This window comes from Carcharhinus amblyrhynchos, chromosome 3 (genome assembly GCF_965287045.1).
Source record: "Carcharhinus amblyrhynchos chromosome 3, sCarAmb.v2.hapA, whole genome shotgun sequence".
Lineage (NCBI taxonomy): Eukaryota > Metazoa > Chordata > Chondrichthyes > Carcharhiniformes > Carcharhinidae > Carcharhinus > Carcharhinus amblyrhynchos.
Genome location: NC_137326.1, coordinates 79005296 through 79022693, shown reverse-complemented (window position 1 = coordinate 79022693; position 17398 = coordinate 79005296). Strand labels below are relative to the sequence as shown.

At 41.7% G+C, this 17398-nt stretch overlaps 1 protein-coding gene across 7 annotated transcripts in view; it reads right to left on the bottom strand.

Annotated features, from left to right (window-relative positions):
• LOC145340888 (uncharacterized) overlaps window positions 1–17398 on the bottom strand; it is a 402915-nt gene that overhangs the window by 29725 nt on the left and 355792 nt on the right. For 6 of the 7 annotated variants that reach the window (XM_080185430.1, XM_080185426.1, XM_080185429.1 and 3 more), the window contains 5 exons: window positions 14985–15164; window positions 13177–13371; window positions 10689–10868; window positions 3274–3506; window positions 1546–1675 (listed from right to left, as the gene is read on the bottom strand). In XM_080185430.1, the coding sequence (XP_080041556.1) occupies window positions 1546–1675; window positions 3274–3506; window positions 10689–10868; window positions 13177–13371; window positions 14985–15164 (918 nt within the window). The remainder of the gene's footprint in view (window positions 1–1545; window positions 1676–3273; window positions 3507–10688; window positions 10869–13176; window positions 13372–14984; window positions 15165–17398) is intronic. The other variant, XM_080185427.1, reaches the window with a different exon arrangement.

Below are 17398 nucleotides of genomic sequence, written 5' to 3'. Positions count from 1 at the left end.
CTAAATTGACTCTAGTGTCAGGGAGATTAACAGGGTAAATATATGGGTTAGGGGAATAGGGCCTGGGTGGGATTGTGGTTGATGCAGACTTGATGGGCCAAATGGCCTCCTTTTGCACTTTAGGGATTCTATGATTACAGTCGAGAGGAATTTCACTGCAAGTGTTAGCAGATGGCAGAAAGTGATAGCATTGCTGACTTTAAGAAATTGAATGTCCAATTCTTGGAGAGTGGCAAATAGGTTGTTTTGCCTTTTGCCTGACTTACACAGTCAGATAGACCATAGCTGGGTTTTTGATGGAAATTCACTGAAAACCTTGAATAAGTTATGTCTCCTTAACAATAATCATGTTAACTAATTGGAAGAAAAATGAGTTCCTATTTTGACAGTTAGATTTCAGATATCCAGGTGAGCGGTTCCAGGCAGCTCACTGGAAAAAATGAACTGTCCAATTCAAACCAGGTAGTGCCCAACCTTACTTGTAAGCGTAGTGATATAAAAGGAACTGCTCAGTCCATATCAGAGAAATGGAATCTGTATTTATGTTCAGTTCACAATTATGAGAAAATAAACTTGAAATTTTTATAAAAAGTCTATTGCAGAGACATGGTAATTTTTGAAAGATTTTACAATTATGGCAATAATGAGAAATTGCTTCCACTAGTAAATAATTCAATAAGATAGGGTGGAATGTTTCTCCTTCATTAGATTAGCAGACTTCCACAGAACTTTTCAACTACAACACCAATTTGAGTCTTTCCCTGGCCACTGGATATATTCACACTGGGATCCTGTCAGGAGCCCCCATATGGTGAGTAAGCTTTACCATCCCAACCAAACAAGGTGGTCGAAAACTTGTGAGGGCAGAAGATCTCAGCAGATCAACAGAGCCTGAACCTGTAGGCCTCAGTAAGGGCCAAGGCCTTACACACATTAGTTAATTGCAGCCTTTGCAGTGCAGAGTGATGGGGCTGTGCCCTGTCCAGTTCTCCTTCACCATCCGCTGAATTCCCCACTTCCACTCCCTCATTAGCATTTTGAGCGGAGAAAGGAAAATTGAGATAAAGTTGGTGAGACAGCACCAGGTCTCACCACCAAAATTTAACATATTTCCTGTTGCTATTCTGCCTCAGTGAGGGGAATCTATAATCCTCTAAACTCAGGATTATTACTGAGAAAATAAAGAAACACATTGCAAATGCTGCGAGGGTGAGTGGAACATGGAATGCTTTACCACCTGATCAACTAAGGCAGAAATTACAAAATTATGTGAAAGTAAATTCAATAAATAACAAGGCATAATACAAAATGACACAGGAAAAATAATATAAAACGACACAAGATAGATGGATTAGAGCAGACAGCTTTAGCTGAAGAACTAAGACTGGCACACTTAGGATAGATCAAATAACTAACAAAACAAATGGGCACATACACAAATGAAAATAAGAAATACAAATATACGTTGTTGAAACGAAAATGCAGCTAACTCTATAAGCATTAACTGTGATGGAAGATGACAGTTCACAGTGTTCAGTCTCTTACCTCCCAATTCTCAATTGAACTTTGCCACTGAGCAATTTTGTCAAGGTTTTCCAGTCTCCTCTTGCGCTCATTGATCAACTTGGCGACATTCTTCATAGCATTCAGTGCAGCCTCGACATCATTGTAATCTCTAGGTGAAAATTGTCAATTATGATACACACCAGATGAGAATGGATGCACAATAAGATAAGCAAACCTGCTGTAAATACAACCTGAATGAAAATAAGCAAACCTGAATGAATTTCAAAGGAAGACTGCTGCCTAGTTGGCATGTTAATAAATGGCACATCATACACCATGGGGTGGATTTTCTGCCGCACTCGCTGTGAAACTGGAAAATCTTGCCTGAGGTCAACAGACCTTTCCATAGTCCACCCTTCGCCCACTCCAATTCCCGTAGTAGGTGGAATGGGAAAATTTGCCCCCATGGGTCTGAGTCGACCCCACACACCCCCTCCTCCCCTCTCTCCCCTCTACCTCAGCTGTGGCAATCTATGAATTGTATGTACCAGAGTAGTGTAACTTCCTAAATCGTGCAAAACAATTTTTAATCTAAACTGATTGCCAACTAAATAAGCATGATGCACAACCATTTTCAGCCTTTAGGCTGAGGAATGATGAGCTTGCTTTCTGATAAAGCCTCTTTCAGTGATGGTCCCTCTTAGCTATTCCATAGAAATACAGTTCAAATTTTGTACCAGTTAAAGGGAGGATGTCAACGTTGAGGAATCAAATGTTCTCTTACCCCATTATCAACTACAAGCACAACGAGCTTAACTATTGCATGAGCTGGTTGTGGACATAGAGAAAAGATTCAAAGTGTTGTTCGATTCATGCACACCTGTCCCAGTCTGAAGTTAAATCCTGTGTGTGAGGACAACTCAGTTTTCACAGTGGAGAACACAAGTACCATCCCAAGAGTACCAGAAAATGCAGATGTTATATAAAGGGAGGAACTTAGAACTATCATCACCAGGGCAAAAGTACTGAGCAAACTATTGGGATTGAAGGCAGGCAAGTCTCCAGGGCCTAAAGACCAACATCCCAGCGTCTTAAAGGTTATAAGAGGAAGGGCTGAATGGCCTTCTCTTGTTCCTAGTAATTATTTGGCTTTTTTAGTTCCTTGATGCAAATTGGGCTAAAAATGCTAGCTGTCAATACAGCCTTCTTCATTCAAAGATATGACCAGGTAATAACGATAAGAATCTTAAAAACTAGGAACAGAAGTAGGAAATTTAATCTCTCGAACCTCTCTCACTTGATGTGATCAAGGCTGATCTCATCTCAGCCTCAACTCCACTTTCCTGCCTGTTCACCATAGCCCTTCAAACCCATTGTTAATTAAAAATCTTCCTTGAATTTACTGAAAGTCTTGGCATTCACCACACTCTGGGGCAGTGAATTCCATGGACTCAGGGCCCTTTAAGAGAAGTAATTTCTCCTCATCTCTGATTTAAATCTGCCACTTCTTATCCTAAAACTGTGACCTCTTGTTCTAGATTTCCCTACAAGGGAAACAATCCTCTCCGTGTCTACTTTGTCAATCCTCCCTTACTATTTTGTACACCTCAATTAGATCTCTGCTCGTTCTCCTAAATTTCAGGGAGAATAGGCCTAAATTGCCCAATCTCTCTTCAATTTGATTATCCCAGTGAATGTTCGAGTGTGTTTGGATGCTGGCTCCCTGTCTGAGCATCTATTGCACAGTTTAAGTCACTTGCTCCTTACCTATGCTCAGGATTGGTGTACTTGAGCAGTTCTGCCAGCTGGAGTGGGTATTTGCAGATCTTCTGGACTGGTGTGAGCAGAAAACCGTCCAGTGAGATATCAATCATCTTCTGAAGCAGCCGGCATGCTTCAAAAAAGTACACGTACTTGTTGATCTTCATGAGTTTGGAGAGCTCAGCGTAAGCATTGGGGTGGTTGTTGCAGTATTCAGAGTATATCTGGAAATCTGTCTGCTGGAATGAAAGAACAGCATGGAAACATCAGGAGCCGATTATTGAACTGGAGAAAACCAACTGTTTACACGGGACGGAGTTTGATTACAGGCCCCAATTTTTTGCCCCGTCACCCCATCCACTCCTTAGCTTATTAATTATTGAGCTGTCTTGTTAGGAAGGCTGCACTCTGCAGGGTTAACCGATGCCAATTGGACCCAAAGGTACATTCTATTCAGTCCCTGTGTTGGTGGGGTAATCCTAGTTGACATTTTTGCGAGCTTGATAGGAGAAGGTCCCAAGTGTGGATATTTAGTAGTTGGGCAGGTAGATTTGCCTGGTGCTCTGATTTGACTGTCTCCACATTCACAGTCCAATTACAAGGTAGGAGTTTGGGGTGTACACAATAGTGGTTTGCATCCCAAGGTGGGAGGCTAAATGAGAGCCATTGCAGCAATGGATAACCAGCAGTCCCACCCACAGAAGTGAGCAATACCGAGGCAGGAGGATAAAATGAATTGTTTGCCGACTAAAAATTTAAAATTAAAGAAGACTGCCAATTGTTCAGGCTATCAGTATGGAGCGAAAACTTCTCCACAGAAATGGCTTTGCCTGTGACTACTGCCATGGCCTTTTCATACTTGAAGCTCAATCATTGGGCAAGTGTTAAGAGGCACACCAATGGCTCTCTGACACCAGAAAGCACCACCATGTTATTGCCATCCTCCATGCTCAATGGAATGAGGAAAAACAGGCTAACGCCTGGAAAATGCCACAGTCTGAAAATACCTCCTGAATGGGGTTTCAATTGACCCAATTGGATACCCATTTCCATGCAGCATGCTGCTGACTACTGTGGCAGCCTGACCTTGGGAAATATGTCTAGAGATACAACAGTACAGGGAGCCATCCTGATGCGCAATCCTTGAATTCTCCTGTTCTGCCATTTCAACCCTGCCTCTCCCCCTGTGGCAACAGACACGCTTCCAAAAAACAGAACTGACATTAAAACTTAACAATATGAGTCCCCTCCCTGTAAATATTTTTCAGAAAAATAATGTTATGTGATGGCTTATCAAATGCTTTTTGAAGATCCAAATACAGGACATCCACTGGTTCCCCTTTATCCATCCTATTAGTTACATTCTCAAAAAGTATCCCATTTCCCTTCCATGAATCTAAGTGACTCTGACCAATAATATGATGATTTTCTAAGTGCTCTGTTATTGTGTTCCTCATAACAGATTCTCGCGTTTTCTCAACTACTGATATCAAGCTAATTGATCTATGATTTCCTATTTTCTCTCTCCCTTCTTTATTAAGGTTACGTTTGCCACCTTCCAATCAACAGGGGTAACATCCAGGGTACTACGGAAGATCAAAACCAACATTTCCATTATCTCTCCAGCCACCTGTTGGCCATCATATCCAGCAAATTTGTAGGCTTTTGGTCCCATTAATTTCTCCACACAATTTATTTACAATAATAATATTCTTAAGTTCCTCACTTTTGCTAGCCCCGTCATTCCCTTTTCTGTTAGTTTTTTTTGTGTCCATCTTACCCAAGGAAGGACAGACTTGTTTTACAGACAGTGTAATGAGGATTCATTAGGTTGACTTCTGGGGTAGGAGGTTTTTTTTCCATAAGGGACAATTGAGTAGAATGTTCCTACGTTCCGTGAATTGAGAATAGCGGTTATCTCCGTGAAACATTTACAACTCTGGAGTTATTTGACAGGGTAGACGCTGGAAGAGTATATCCCCTGGCTGAAGAATCTAAAACAAAGGTTCATGGTCTCAGAATAAGGGGCTGGCCATTAAGAAATAAGATATGGGGAGAAATTCCTTCATTTAAATGGATTGTGAATTTTCAGAATTCACTACCACAGCGAGTTATGAATGCTCAGTCATGAATTATATTTAATTCCAAGATCAATAAAGTTTTTGATACTATGTGAACCAGGGAATTATGGAAGGAATGGTCAGCCTCAGCCATGATCTTACTGATTGGCACAGCAGATGCGAAGGGCCTGATAGCCTATTCCTGCTCCTGTTTCTTATGTTCTTATGTAATAACTACTACAGCACTCCTGGGTAAATAGAAAACAGTAGTAGTCAATTTGAAGGGGTGTCATCGGGCTTGGGGGATGGTTGGGTTGGGAGTGTAGTCAGGTTGACGGAGCACCATTCACTCTATGAGGTTGTGAAACATGTTGTGCATTCATTTATTTAGACTAGTGTTCAGAAGAATTTCCTAAAATGAGAGTTCAGGTACTGCAGGTCCTGGGAGGCCTTTGGACTTACGTATATGCATCAGCTGGGGATGGGTCACATATGTGTGGTCGCCATCTTTCATGTCTCTGTGTTGGGAACTGACTCTGCGCACATGTGCAGAAGAAAAGAAGTAAAACAGCATGAAACTGAAGATCAGATGACCTGAAGCAAGGTGCCATTCGAGAAAAGATGTCCTGGAGAACAGGATACAGTGAGTTCTCAACACTTAAGGCCCTAAACCAGACAGGGACAAAGACAGTGATTGATCCCATTGAGTCAAAGTAAAAAATAAGAGCAGAGAAAAAGAATTAAAGAGACAGCTGCAGGGAGTAGATTTGAAGCAAAATGAGCTCAAGAGAAGTCCTAAAGATCTGAGAGAGCAGCCAAAGGCTGGTGAATCTGCACTTTAAGCTGTAAGGGGCAAGATACCACTTTTGGAGCAGTGGTGTTCTGCTTGGCATAGCCAAAGATCTGAAAGCGTGCTTGGAAGGTGAAGTGTCAATATACGTGAAGACCAAAAGGAAAAGAATCTCAGAAGATTGAAACCATAGAGTGGATCCTTCTGGAAGCCATCTGACTGGGAACAATACTTGAAGAGAATTCTGGTCCTTCAAATGTGGAGATTGGAAACCCTTGTGAGAAAGACTGAGCTGCAGTGAGACCGGTTGGTTCAGATTGTGATGAGCACTTGGATGGGTTGTTGAAAAGTCCATTAAATCTGCTTTGGTCACATCTGTCAGTTACATTGAGTATGGTATGCCTGAGCACAGTTCATCACTGAATTCACATGTGCAGCACACTTACTCTGAATGTTACAGTATAAGACATATGATTAATTACTTTACTTTTCCAAATTTGTAAGTGTTTGTAAAGTTCTCGCTGAGGTGAAGAAATAGTGGATATCTGAATCATTTCCTTGTGTTTGAATTGAAATCTTGCCAACCATTTTGTCTGGTGTAATATAGTTCATTTTTCTTGTTCAATAAATATTTTATTCTTTGCGTTAAAAGTTAATCTGCAAACTCCTATGAATTTGTTCAGTAACTTACCGCTACGGTTTATTAAAAATAAAAGATAGGATCTATCAAGCCAGGTTTTGCTCTGGGATCTGGCTTGTCCAGTGGTAGCATCAGTTGGAATTGTAACACTGGGCATCTAAGAACAGCTAAATATGCCAAGGTTAAAGACATCAGAGGCAGGATGGTACACTGCATTCTGTTTATGGGCCAAAGTGAAACTGAGACTGGGTCAAAAGGCACTCTTCCCTTCTAGCGATGGCATGCTGCTATTTGGTAAAGGCACATTATAACAACAACAGCAATCCCACCACATTTGCAGGACCCAAATTCCAGTATTATCAATGTCTTCATCCATGTGGGAGTGTTATTTTACACCTCATACTCCTGAGATCATTGATGGATTCAACAGTGTTTCCCCTAACTTGCCAAGTGGTATTTCAAACAAAAAATATCATTTTTAGCTATTTAAATGTAAGAAGAGAAAATAAGGATAATGTGATTTAGTTATTTTCATGAGAAAAATAAAATTGAAGATGTATGTTGCAAAAAGCAATGGTACCTTCCTGGAGTATATCATGACATAGAAGAGCTGGTATCTTATATATGACAGTAACAAACAACTTTAACCTCAAGATTTGAATATCATGCATGGAAATTTACATCACCAAAGTCAATTGAATGACTCACCGCATTTTACAATCTTGTTCTTGCTGTGATAGGACTGTAAAATTTCACCCCATGGTTATTACAGGTTATATCATGATGTTTCCTATTTATGATGTGGAGATGCTGGTGTTGGACTGGGGTAAGCACAGTAAGAAGTCTCACAACACCAGGTTAAAGTCCAACAGGTTTATTTGGTAGCACTAGCTTTTAGAGCCTCAGCTCCTTCTTCAGGTGAGTGAGGGCTTGTGTTCACAAACAGGGCATATAAAGACACAAACTCAATTTACAAGATAATGGCTGGAATGTGAATCTTTACAGGTAATCAAGTCTTAAAGGTACAGACAATGTGAGTGGAGAGAGGGTACAGCACAGGTTAAAGAGATGTGTATTGTCTCCAGTCAGGACAGTTAATGAGACTTTGCAAGACCAGGCAAGTCGTGGGATTACAGATAGTGTGACATGAACTCAAGACCCCGGTTGAGGCCGTCCTCCTGTTTGCAGAACTTGGCTATCAGTTTCTGCTCAGCGATCCTACGTTGTCATGTGTCGTGAAGGTTGCCTTGGAGAATGTTTATCTAAAGATCAGAGGCTGAATGCCCGTGACTGCTGAAGTCTTCCCCAACTGGAAGGGAACACTCCTGCCTGGTGATTGTCGAGCAGTGTTCATTCATTCGTTGTCGTAACGTCTGCATGGTCTCCCCAGTGTACCATACCTCAGGACATCCTTTCCTGCACGGTAGACAATGTTGACCGAGTCGCAAGAATATGTACTGTGTACCTGATGGATGTTGTTCTCACATGAGATGATGGCGTCCATGTCAATGATCCGGCATGTCTTGCAAAGGTTGCTGTGGCAGGGTTGTGTAGTGTTGTAGTCATTATTCTCCTGAAGGCTGGGTAGTTTGCTGTGGACAATGATCTGTTTGAGGTTCTGTGGTTGTTTGAGGGCAAGAAGTGGAGGTGTGGGGATGGCCCTGGCGAGATGTTCGTCTTCATCGATGGCACGTTGAAGGCTCCAGAGAACATGACTTAGCTTCTCAAATGAAGGGTACTCTGTTCACCATGCCCCTTGTTTGTCTTCTGAGGAGGTCAGTGTGGTTTTTCGCTGTGGCACGTCAGAACTGTCAATCGATGAGTAGAACGCCATATCCTGTTCTTATGAGGGCATCGTTCAGCATCTGGAGATGTCTGTTGCGATCCTCCTCATCTGAGCAGATCCTGTGTATACGGCGGGGTTGTCCTAGGGAATGGCTTCTTTAACATGTTTAGGATGGAAGCTGGAGAAGTGGAGCTTCGTGAGGTAAAGTGGAGTTCTGAGGTGACCGTCCTTGATGGAGATGCATGTGTCCAATAATGCAACCGATACCTGAGAGCAGTCCATGGTGAGTCTCAGAGTGACATGGAACTTGTTGATGTCATCATATAGTTGTTTCAATGATTGTTCGCTATGAGTCCAAAGGAAGAAAATGTCATCGATGTATCTAGTGTATAGCATCGGTTGAAGATCTGTGCGATGAAGAGATCTTGTTCGAACCTGTGCATAAAAATGTTGGCATATTGGACACACCAGACACACGGGACAACCATGAGGACCAAATTCACACCTCAATATGATAACCCTCAGCTAACTGACTAACCCCCAGCCACTTGACAGTTCCGACTACCAAACTGTGCCCTGACCCAACTGAACTACGCCCCTCCCTCCCAAGCAAATACCACTCCCCAGACTGGACTACACCCCCCAACACTGATCACCAGGCTAGCCCCCCCAACCACTGCTCCAAGCTGGCTCAACTATCCCTCCCTCCCTGACCCAATCCCTGATTGCCCAGAGCACCTCCTGATCTGATTACCCTCCCTCCCTGATCATCTGACTACTACCCAGATCTGACACAGCTACCACTCACCTACCTATTCATCACCTCTCCATCTTACTCACTTACCCACTCATCCATTCACTAATGTACACTCAAAGACAGAATAAGGCAGCCAGTGCTTTAAAAGAGGGGGTACGGAATGTCATTTCAGGAATACTGTGCAATGCAATTCTTTGACAAGTGGAAGCGTAACATCCTGGAAGAAATATGCAGAAGCAATGGGTCAGGTGAAACTTCACACGTAGCATTGCCGCTGCTCAGAAGACTCAGGCCAACATCTGGCCATTCACTTTATTGCTGTTGGCAGTGCAAATTGGCTACCATGTATCCTTCAGTGCAACAGTTTTAAGGATACCAAAATATCTGTTGCCCACCTATTTAGCTTCTGTTTCAGATTGAATAAGACTCTTTGGTATCCTTTTTGCCTTTGAGTTGAACATACTCTCTCCATCACCAAAAGTGTAGATTTTTAATTCATTAACATTGCCCGAATCTGCGTCCATTTCAGCTCAGTTGCTCCTGAAAGCCTCATCCTTGCCTTTATTACTACGAGAGTCGACAATTATGATACTTTCTTGGCTGGTCTCTTACATCTTCTCACTCTCTGTCAACTTGAGGCCATCTAAAACTTGCTCCAAGTCCTTGTCACCCAGTACGTCAATGCTCACTGACTGGCAATGGCAACACCTCAATTTGAAAATTCCCATTCTTATTTTTAAATCCATCCATTCTTCATCAGTTCTACCAACCTCTACAGCCAGAATTTTCTGGCCTTTCACGCTAGCGGGAAATTCTGGTCTCGGCAACGTGAACAGAGATTTCAATGGTTAGTCAGCCCATCACTTAGGGAGGTGCTGGGAAATTCTAAACATGCCCCGAGTTGTGCATCCCTGATTTTCTCCCCTTCGCAGCAGTTGGCCATGCCTTCCATTCCCTGCTCTGGAACCTACCTTCCCATTCCAACCACAGATCTCTGTCTCTCTACTTCCCTCGCTCCTCCTTCAAGATTCTCACTAACAGCCATTGTGTTGGCCAAACTTTTGGCTACCTGTTCAAATATTCGTAGCTCAGTAGCAAACTTCAATGAAGCACTCTGAGGCTCTTTACTATATTAAAGGTGCTATCTAAATGGAAGTGCTATCTAAATGGAAGTTGTTAATGTTCCATTCAAAAGAATTTCATTGCCTATGAAACTGTTGTAAGGCTGCAAAAGGCACTGTGTAAATGCAAGTTGTTTCCTGAATTGTTGCAATATCTCAGTGTATCTGATTCAAACAGTTATGGTGAAATGCCTATTAGTCAATCAAATTTACAAAAGCAAATCACAAATGTCATCTGCAATTAGAAGAATGGTCAAAACTGCTCACATATTCAAGAAAGCAGGAGCCGATCTCACTCAGGTGGGGCTGATCTTTGTTGAACTTCTTCTCCAGACCTTTCTGGAATTTCTTCTGGAATTTGTAAATGTCTTCAATATTTCCAAAGATGGTGCGTAACTGCTCCTCTGTGAACATGTCTGTTCTTTTTCGGCACTGCTTAACATAACCCTGTCGAACAAAGAAAATCCCAGGGTGAGGTGTGGCAGAATGAGTCCTGCACTTATAGCTTGATGGATAACTCTCTCATATTTATTCCCGCCACAGTATAGTGCTCAGCCCCATGTTCATGGCCATCTTAAATTTGTAGAGCCATCCATGCCAGTTAATATTGTACTAATAAAGTTCATCTACTGGTACTGAAACAAGTCATTCCACAGAATATTTAGATATAAGTTCATCCTGGGAATTTTCCATGCAGTAAAATTATCAGTTCTAACTGTACAGTCAGCATATCATGCCTTTCCCCAGGAAAAATCAGAAGACAGACAGCCTAGGAAAACTTTCCATATTAGCAACAACCCAAGATCAGCTAGGTATGCTACAGCTGGCCCTGGCATTATAGCAAGCAATCAGCCAAGTTCCCATTTTTAGGACTACATGACCTGCCGTTGGGTGACGGCAAGATCAGACTTGAATGTGATGCCCCTATAGTTGAATAGCCGGTGTTTGCTAGCTGTCAATATCAGCAATGACCAATTGGGCAAGATATCAGAGATAACAGGACCACTTGGAACACATGCCTTAAAAGGAGGGAAACGATACCAGGAGAAAGGAACACAAGAAGTAGGGTCAGGAAGAGACCAAATGGCCCACTGAACTGGCTTTGTCCTTCAATATGGTTATGGCTGATTCTGGATTTTCACTCAATTTTTCCAATCACTCCCCATATAATTTAATTTCCTGAGAGACCAAAGATCTTTCTATCCCAGCCTCAAATGTATTCAACTGTGGAGCATCCATAATTCTTTAGGAGGGAGGTGATGCCTCGTGATATTATGGCTCGACTATTAATCCAGAAACTCAGTTAATGTTCTGGGACCGAGGTTTGAATCTCGCCACGGCAGATGATGGAACTTGAATTCAATAAAAAATATCTGGAATTAAGAATCTGATGACCCTGAAACCATTGCTGATGGTCGGAAAAACCCACTTGGTTCACGTAGGAACCTTTAAGGAAAGGAATCTGCCGTCCTTACCTGGTCTGGCCTATTTGACTCCAATGCCACAGCGACTGACTCTCCACTACTCTCCAAGGGCAACTAGGATTGGGCAATAAATGCCGGCCAGCCAGCAACGCCCATGTTCCATGAATTAATAATAAGAAAATAAATCCTCCGCAGTAAAGAATTCCAAAGGTTCATAACCCTGTGAGTGAAGAAATTTCTCCTCAACTCATCTAAATCAGCCGAGGAAAGGATTTGTTTTGTGGATCAACTCAAGATAACAAACTTATACAAACGTGGGTTTGGGAAGACATATCAAGGTCAGATGTAAACTTTAAAGATTGTTTAAGGACTTTACCTGCAACTGAACAAAATACCCAATTATCCTCAGTTCAAAATGAAAATCTTTTATTCAATTCTCAAAGCTGAAGTGTCCAAACAAAAGAGTACAACATCCAGGCTATGAAAATATTTTTAAACCGGTTTCCTATGTAATTAATATTGAAATAGCACTGTTTCTAAGAAGCTTCACCAAAAAAATTGCTACTTTTTTCTTAACTTGCACTTCTCACAGGTGTGCACATTCAGGTGAACATCAGCACAAGAAAAAAAACTTTGTTCTTCTTTTATGTGATATTGGTATCAATCTCATCCATGTCTGGTTTTGCACAGGTTGGTGAAGGCCATTCCAAAGCCTCCAACCTCAGGCAATCAGTATTTGCTCACTGAAAATACTATGTGCGTTGGCCAGACTGCCAGCCTCTTAGATTAAGAGTTTAGATTTATTGTAAGATGAGACTGAAATTATGCCGACCCCTCTGAAGAATGTGGAACCTGAAAATCTATGACGCAGTATTTCCATAATATTATGGGCAGCACGGTAGCACAGTGGTTAGCACTGCTGCTTCACAGCTCCAGGGACCTGGGTTCAATTCCCGGCTTTGGTCACTGTCTGTGTGGAGTTTGCACATTCTCCTTGTGTCTGTGTGGGTTTCCTCCAGGTGCTCCGGTTTCCTCCCACAGTCCAAAGATGTGCGGTTGAGGTTGATTGACCATGCTAAAAATTGCCCCTTAGAGTCATGAGATGCGTAGGTTAGAGGGATTAGCAGCTAAATATGTAGGAATGTGGGGGTAGGGCCTGGGTGGGATTGTGGTCGATGCAGACTCAATGGGCTGAATGGCCTCCTTCTGCACTGTAGGTTTCTATGCTTTGTAAGGGGGAAATATAAAATGACTGGTACTTGAGCAGAAATCATTTTTTCTGAAGCCCGCAAATTAATGGTACATTTGTAATGTGCTAACTCATCTCTTACCTCACAGATATCTTTTAAATGTTTGATATAATCATTCTCTGTGCTCATGATCTCACTGATGACATTGGTCCGCATCTGGTCTTTCTTTGATTGACCTGTGGCAAGGCGGCGGTTGGCACTGTTGGCATCATCGGGTTTTCCATCCTCGACCTTGAGTGGATATTCTTCCATGGGTTCATCCTGGTTGACCCACAACTTTAGGAGCAAAAAGGAACGGTAATTTTACATCTAATTTATAGTCTTTCCAACTGGAGCTGTGTTCATAGCAAGATCAGAAATGTTTGTATACGGGTGATGGAGGTTGCCCCAGAATGTTGGCCTTAATCATTTCATCACCACTTAAAACTTCCTACAGCTTCCAGTCCCGAGTTTGTCAAGCCTCTTGTACACCAGTAACTTTCCCTTCACCCCACCATTGCAGATATTCTTTCTGCCAACTAGATTATTTGCTAAAATTCCCTCCTTAAATCTTTATACTGCTTCTCCGCTTTTAAGATCCCTTTTTAAAACCCACCTCTTTGACCATCTTTCCTAACATTGATTTCTTTGGCACAGCTTCCTTTTTGTAAACATGTGCCTCAGCAAGGTGTTGCTTTTCCCACATATAAGGGTGCTCTGTGAATCTAAGTTCCATTTCCATTTCTTGTATGGTGACCATCGATTAGTAACAACCTGAAGGAGAGAATAACTCTGCCAGTCATCCTCATCAAAGTTGCCATTTAACTAGTTACTGGAAACCATTTATGAGTTTGTACTCGGGACCTTCCAGTCCCCTGTGTTTTTCTTGTGAAGCAGTTTCCATGTGGCTTCACAATGCCCTGATCCTGGGAAATCGCTCAAGCAAATAGAGTTCAAATCGTAATCAGAGGTTCCTAAATTCAAATTAAAATCATGGCTAAGATCCAACACCTGTGTAATTTGATTGAAACTTCTTAGTTCAGATTACTGGATAATTAGATTCTATTTCTCAAATAATAGAATAATGTTTGACTTAACGGGCATGAATTGCAAGGATCACTGAGCAAAACGCTTACGTTCATGATCCCATATTGGGTAAAGCATTTAACAAAATGTCTGCTCACTGTAACCAGCAGATTTAAAGCATAGAAAACAGCAATATTAATGTACTCCTGTCAATTTATGACACATTGGAATTTCAGATTAATCTGGTGTTCTTCAACACCAGAAATTACACAAAGTGCTGTTGAGAGTCACTCATTGAAGACTTGTGTGTTAATATCAGGTACTGAGTAAGACTGAAACCTATTGTACATTTGGCAACATTTCAAGAAATGGCATTTAATGGTAAATTCACTGAACTGAGTAGAGAACTCCACTCGATTTGGAAAGAGCAATAATACTGATTCACGTTCTCTGCTCAGAATGCAGCATCAGTGAATTTACCCTTTTTCATTTTGTGTTTATGCTATATGTCTGCCTACTCAAAAAATTACCGATATTTTCTCAATGATTAACCTTCTAAACAACTTTCTGCACTCGCAACAATTGTGCAATACTGTGTGCATTAGGGTTTCACTTATTCCAGTTTAATTTGCATTGTACTAACGATGTTGCTAAGAAAATGGAATTAAGTGTTGGACTATTCAATGTAGTTAAGGAACACAATCGAGCAGAGATTCAGCATTGCAGTCATCTTGGCAGTCATGGGTTGCTTGTGCATCACTCTAGATTTGTGATGCCAACTGCTCAATTTAATAGTTTGCGCACTGTTACCAACCCTGCCATTCTAGGCCTCCCCTTGCCCCGCCAACCGGTCATTCTTACTTCCTATATGGAATGGTCCTCACCCGCACAAAACTAGCAGGAAACCAGCCTTCACTGTCAGCGATTCTCCCCCACCACCACTCTTTGTTGGTAGCATCCACTACTTCAATGACGTCACCAGCTTTGAAGCCCAGTTCCTGGTCATCCATAGTGACGTGGTCCCAGAGGGCCTCTGCGTACACCACACTGCCATCGCTGATGAGCTGCAAGGAATCAGAAAAATCTTATTTGGATTATGCTTCCAATTTTTCCAAATTTCAGCTTCTGTCTTAAAATAGTTAAAAACAACCCTTTGCGTCAGCTCATTGCCACCCTGAATTAAATTGTCCAGATTTGATTGGAAGTGCTCAGTGGGTCAGTGACAGTTTTCTTTTTAAACGTCAGATGCCATGTGCCCCATTTCAAAGAAGATGCCACAACATGGTCCATACCTGCGTGGAGCAGCACCGTCAGCCCTCTGGATCAGATACCACTTTTAACTGTTATTCACCAGATCTTAGCGCAACAAGCTTCCTGTGAGGCTTGATAGTTAAGAGCGAAATAAATGCTGCTAGGTAACTGTGACGGGCAATACACGTAGCTCTTAATGCTAGGAAACCATAGGAGGAAAAAGGCACTGTATAATTATAAAAGAACTGTTACATAATACCAATTATTCTTTAAAATATTCCAAAACAGAACACTTCAATGTACAAATAAACACGACAGATTAAAAACCCAAAACAATTTTGTGCAATTTTCCTCAAATGAGGGAATTATCTCAATCAAGCAGAAAATATTTATTTTTTGAATGAAAGCATGCATTGGTAATGATGCTCTGTCATGAGCCTGATGAGGGCAGCAGCATCAAACTACCACAGGATTCCTCCTATTTTACTTCTCTGCAATACTGCAAAATCAATGCGATTGGAGAATGAACCATCTTGGAACAGAAAGACTGATCTACCAACCAAGTTTTTCCAATGACTTTCAGCCAACAAGCCGCTGCACCATATCCTCCACCTAATGGTTGATATTGTGTTACCTGCTTCTTACCCTGTTAACACAGCCTGGAGTTGGATACCTGGTATGTAGCAGCTCATGAAAGTGGTGTCTCAATTAACACCCAGTACCACATTAACTCTCTGTCAAGATATTGAGAAATGTGAACTTTGGAAAGAAAAGTTATAGATTTTGATAGCAACTATCTGACAACCTGCCGTTATTCAGAATGAGTGGGGGATGAACATTGTGCTTTATGGAATCATAGAACCCTACAATGCAGAAACAGGCCCTTCGGCCCATTGAGTCTGCACCGACCACAGTCCCACCCAGGCCTTATCCCCATATCCCTGCATATTTTACCCACTAATCCCTCTAACCTAAGCATCTCAGGACACTAAGGGGCAATTAATCTTTGGACTGTGGGAGGAAACCAAAGCACCCAGAGGAAACCCATGCAGATACGAGGAGAATGTGTAAACTCCACACAGACAGTGACCCGAGCCAGGAATCGAACCCAGGGCCCTGGAGCTGTGAAGCATCAGTGCTAACCACTGTGCTACCGTGTTGTCTCCAATCTTCTCTGCTGTATAACTTGTAATTTTGCACACTTGTGCATGTGTGTGTTACAAATGTTACGGCGTGGATTTGGAAATATATTGACCAATTTTTACAGGGTTGAGTGACAAATAAATTGAAAATGTGTTGTCATGAATCATGAAGACGTGCTTTATGCCAAATAATAATTTTTGGTCCACTGGTTGGAAATCTGAATTTCCATTTCTGAAATTCCATAATTTCAATATTGAAGCGAGTGAAGTGATTTGAACACTCAACTCAAAACGGCTAACCCCAATGTACATTATTATATATTTCACATTCCAATTTATTGGAATGAAGTTGGTCTGTCTGCAAAACCCAAATTATTAACTTCAGAGAAGTTTGGAAGGCTCACATTTTCTATCTCATTAACAAAATATCTATGGCAGTCACTCGAGGTATTCAACTGTTGGAGATGGGTCATTATGAATAATCACTTTGACAATAGGACCTTGGCGTAGGTTAGCTTACAGACATGAAATAATAAGCCTTTGTAGTGGTCTTTTTTAAAGTCCCTTTGGGAATTGCAGAAAGAAGGACACATGACAAGCTAACTTTTTGTATGTTTTAAGCATATTTTCTCAGCAGAGCTGAGAACAAGCAGTTTTAGGGAGAAGACATAATTCTCTCCCACCTCCTTTATCGCTCCAACAGACCTGGTAAGCCTCAAGGCCTGTTTGCTGCTGCTGATCATCCAGGCATTCTTGATGCAGACAGAAATGTATTAAAAAGAATTCAAACCAGCACTGTAGTCTCCTGAAGAACAACCAATTCAATCATTCATATCTTTAAATTAGATGCATCAAATTCAGCTTGAAGACAGCCAAGTCACCAAACTACAGACTGCATATTCTTA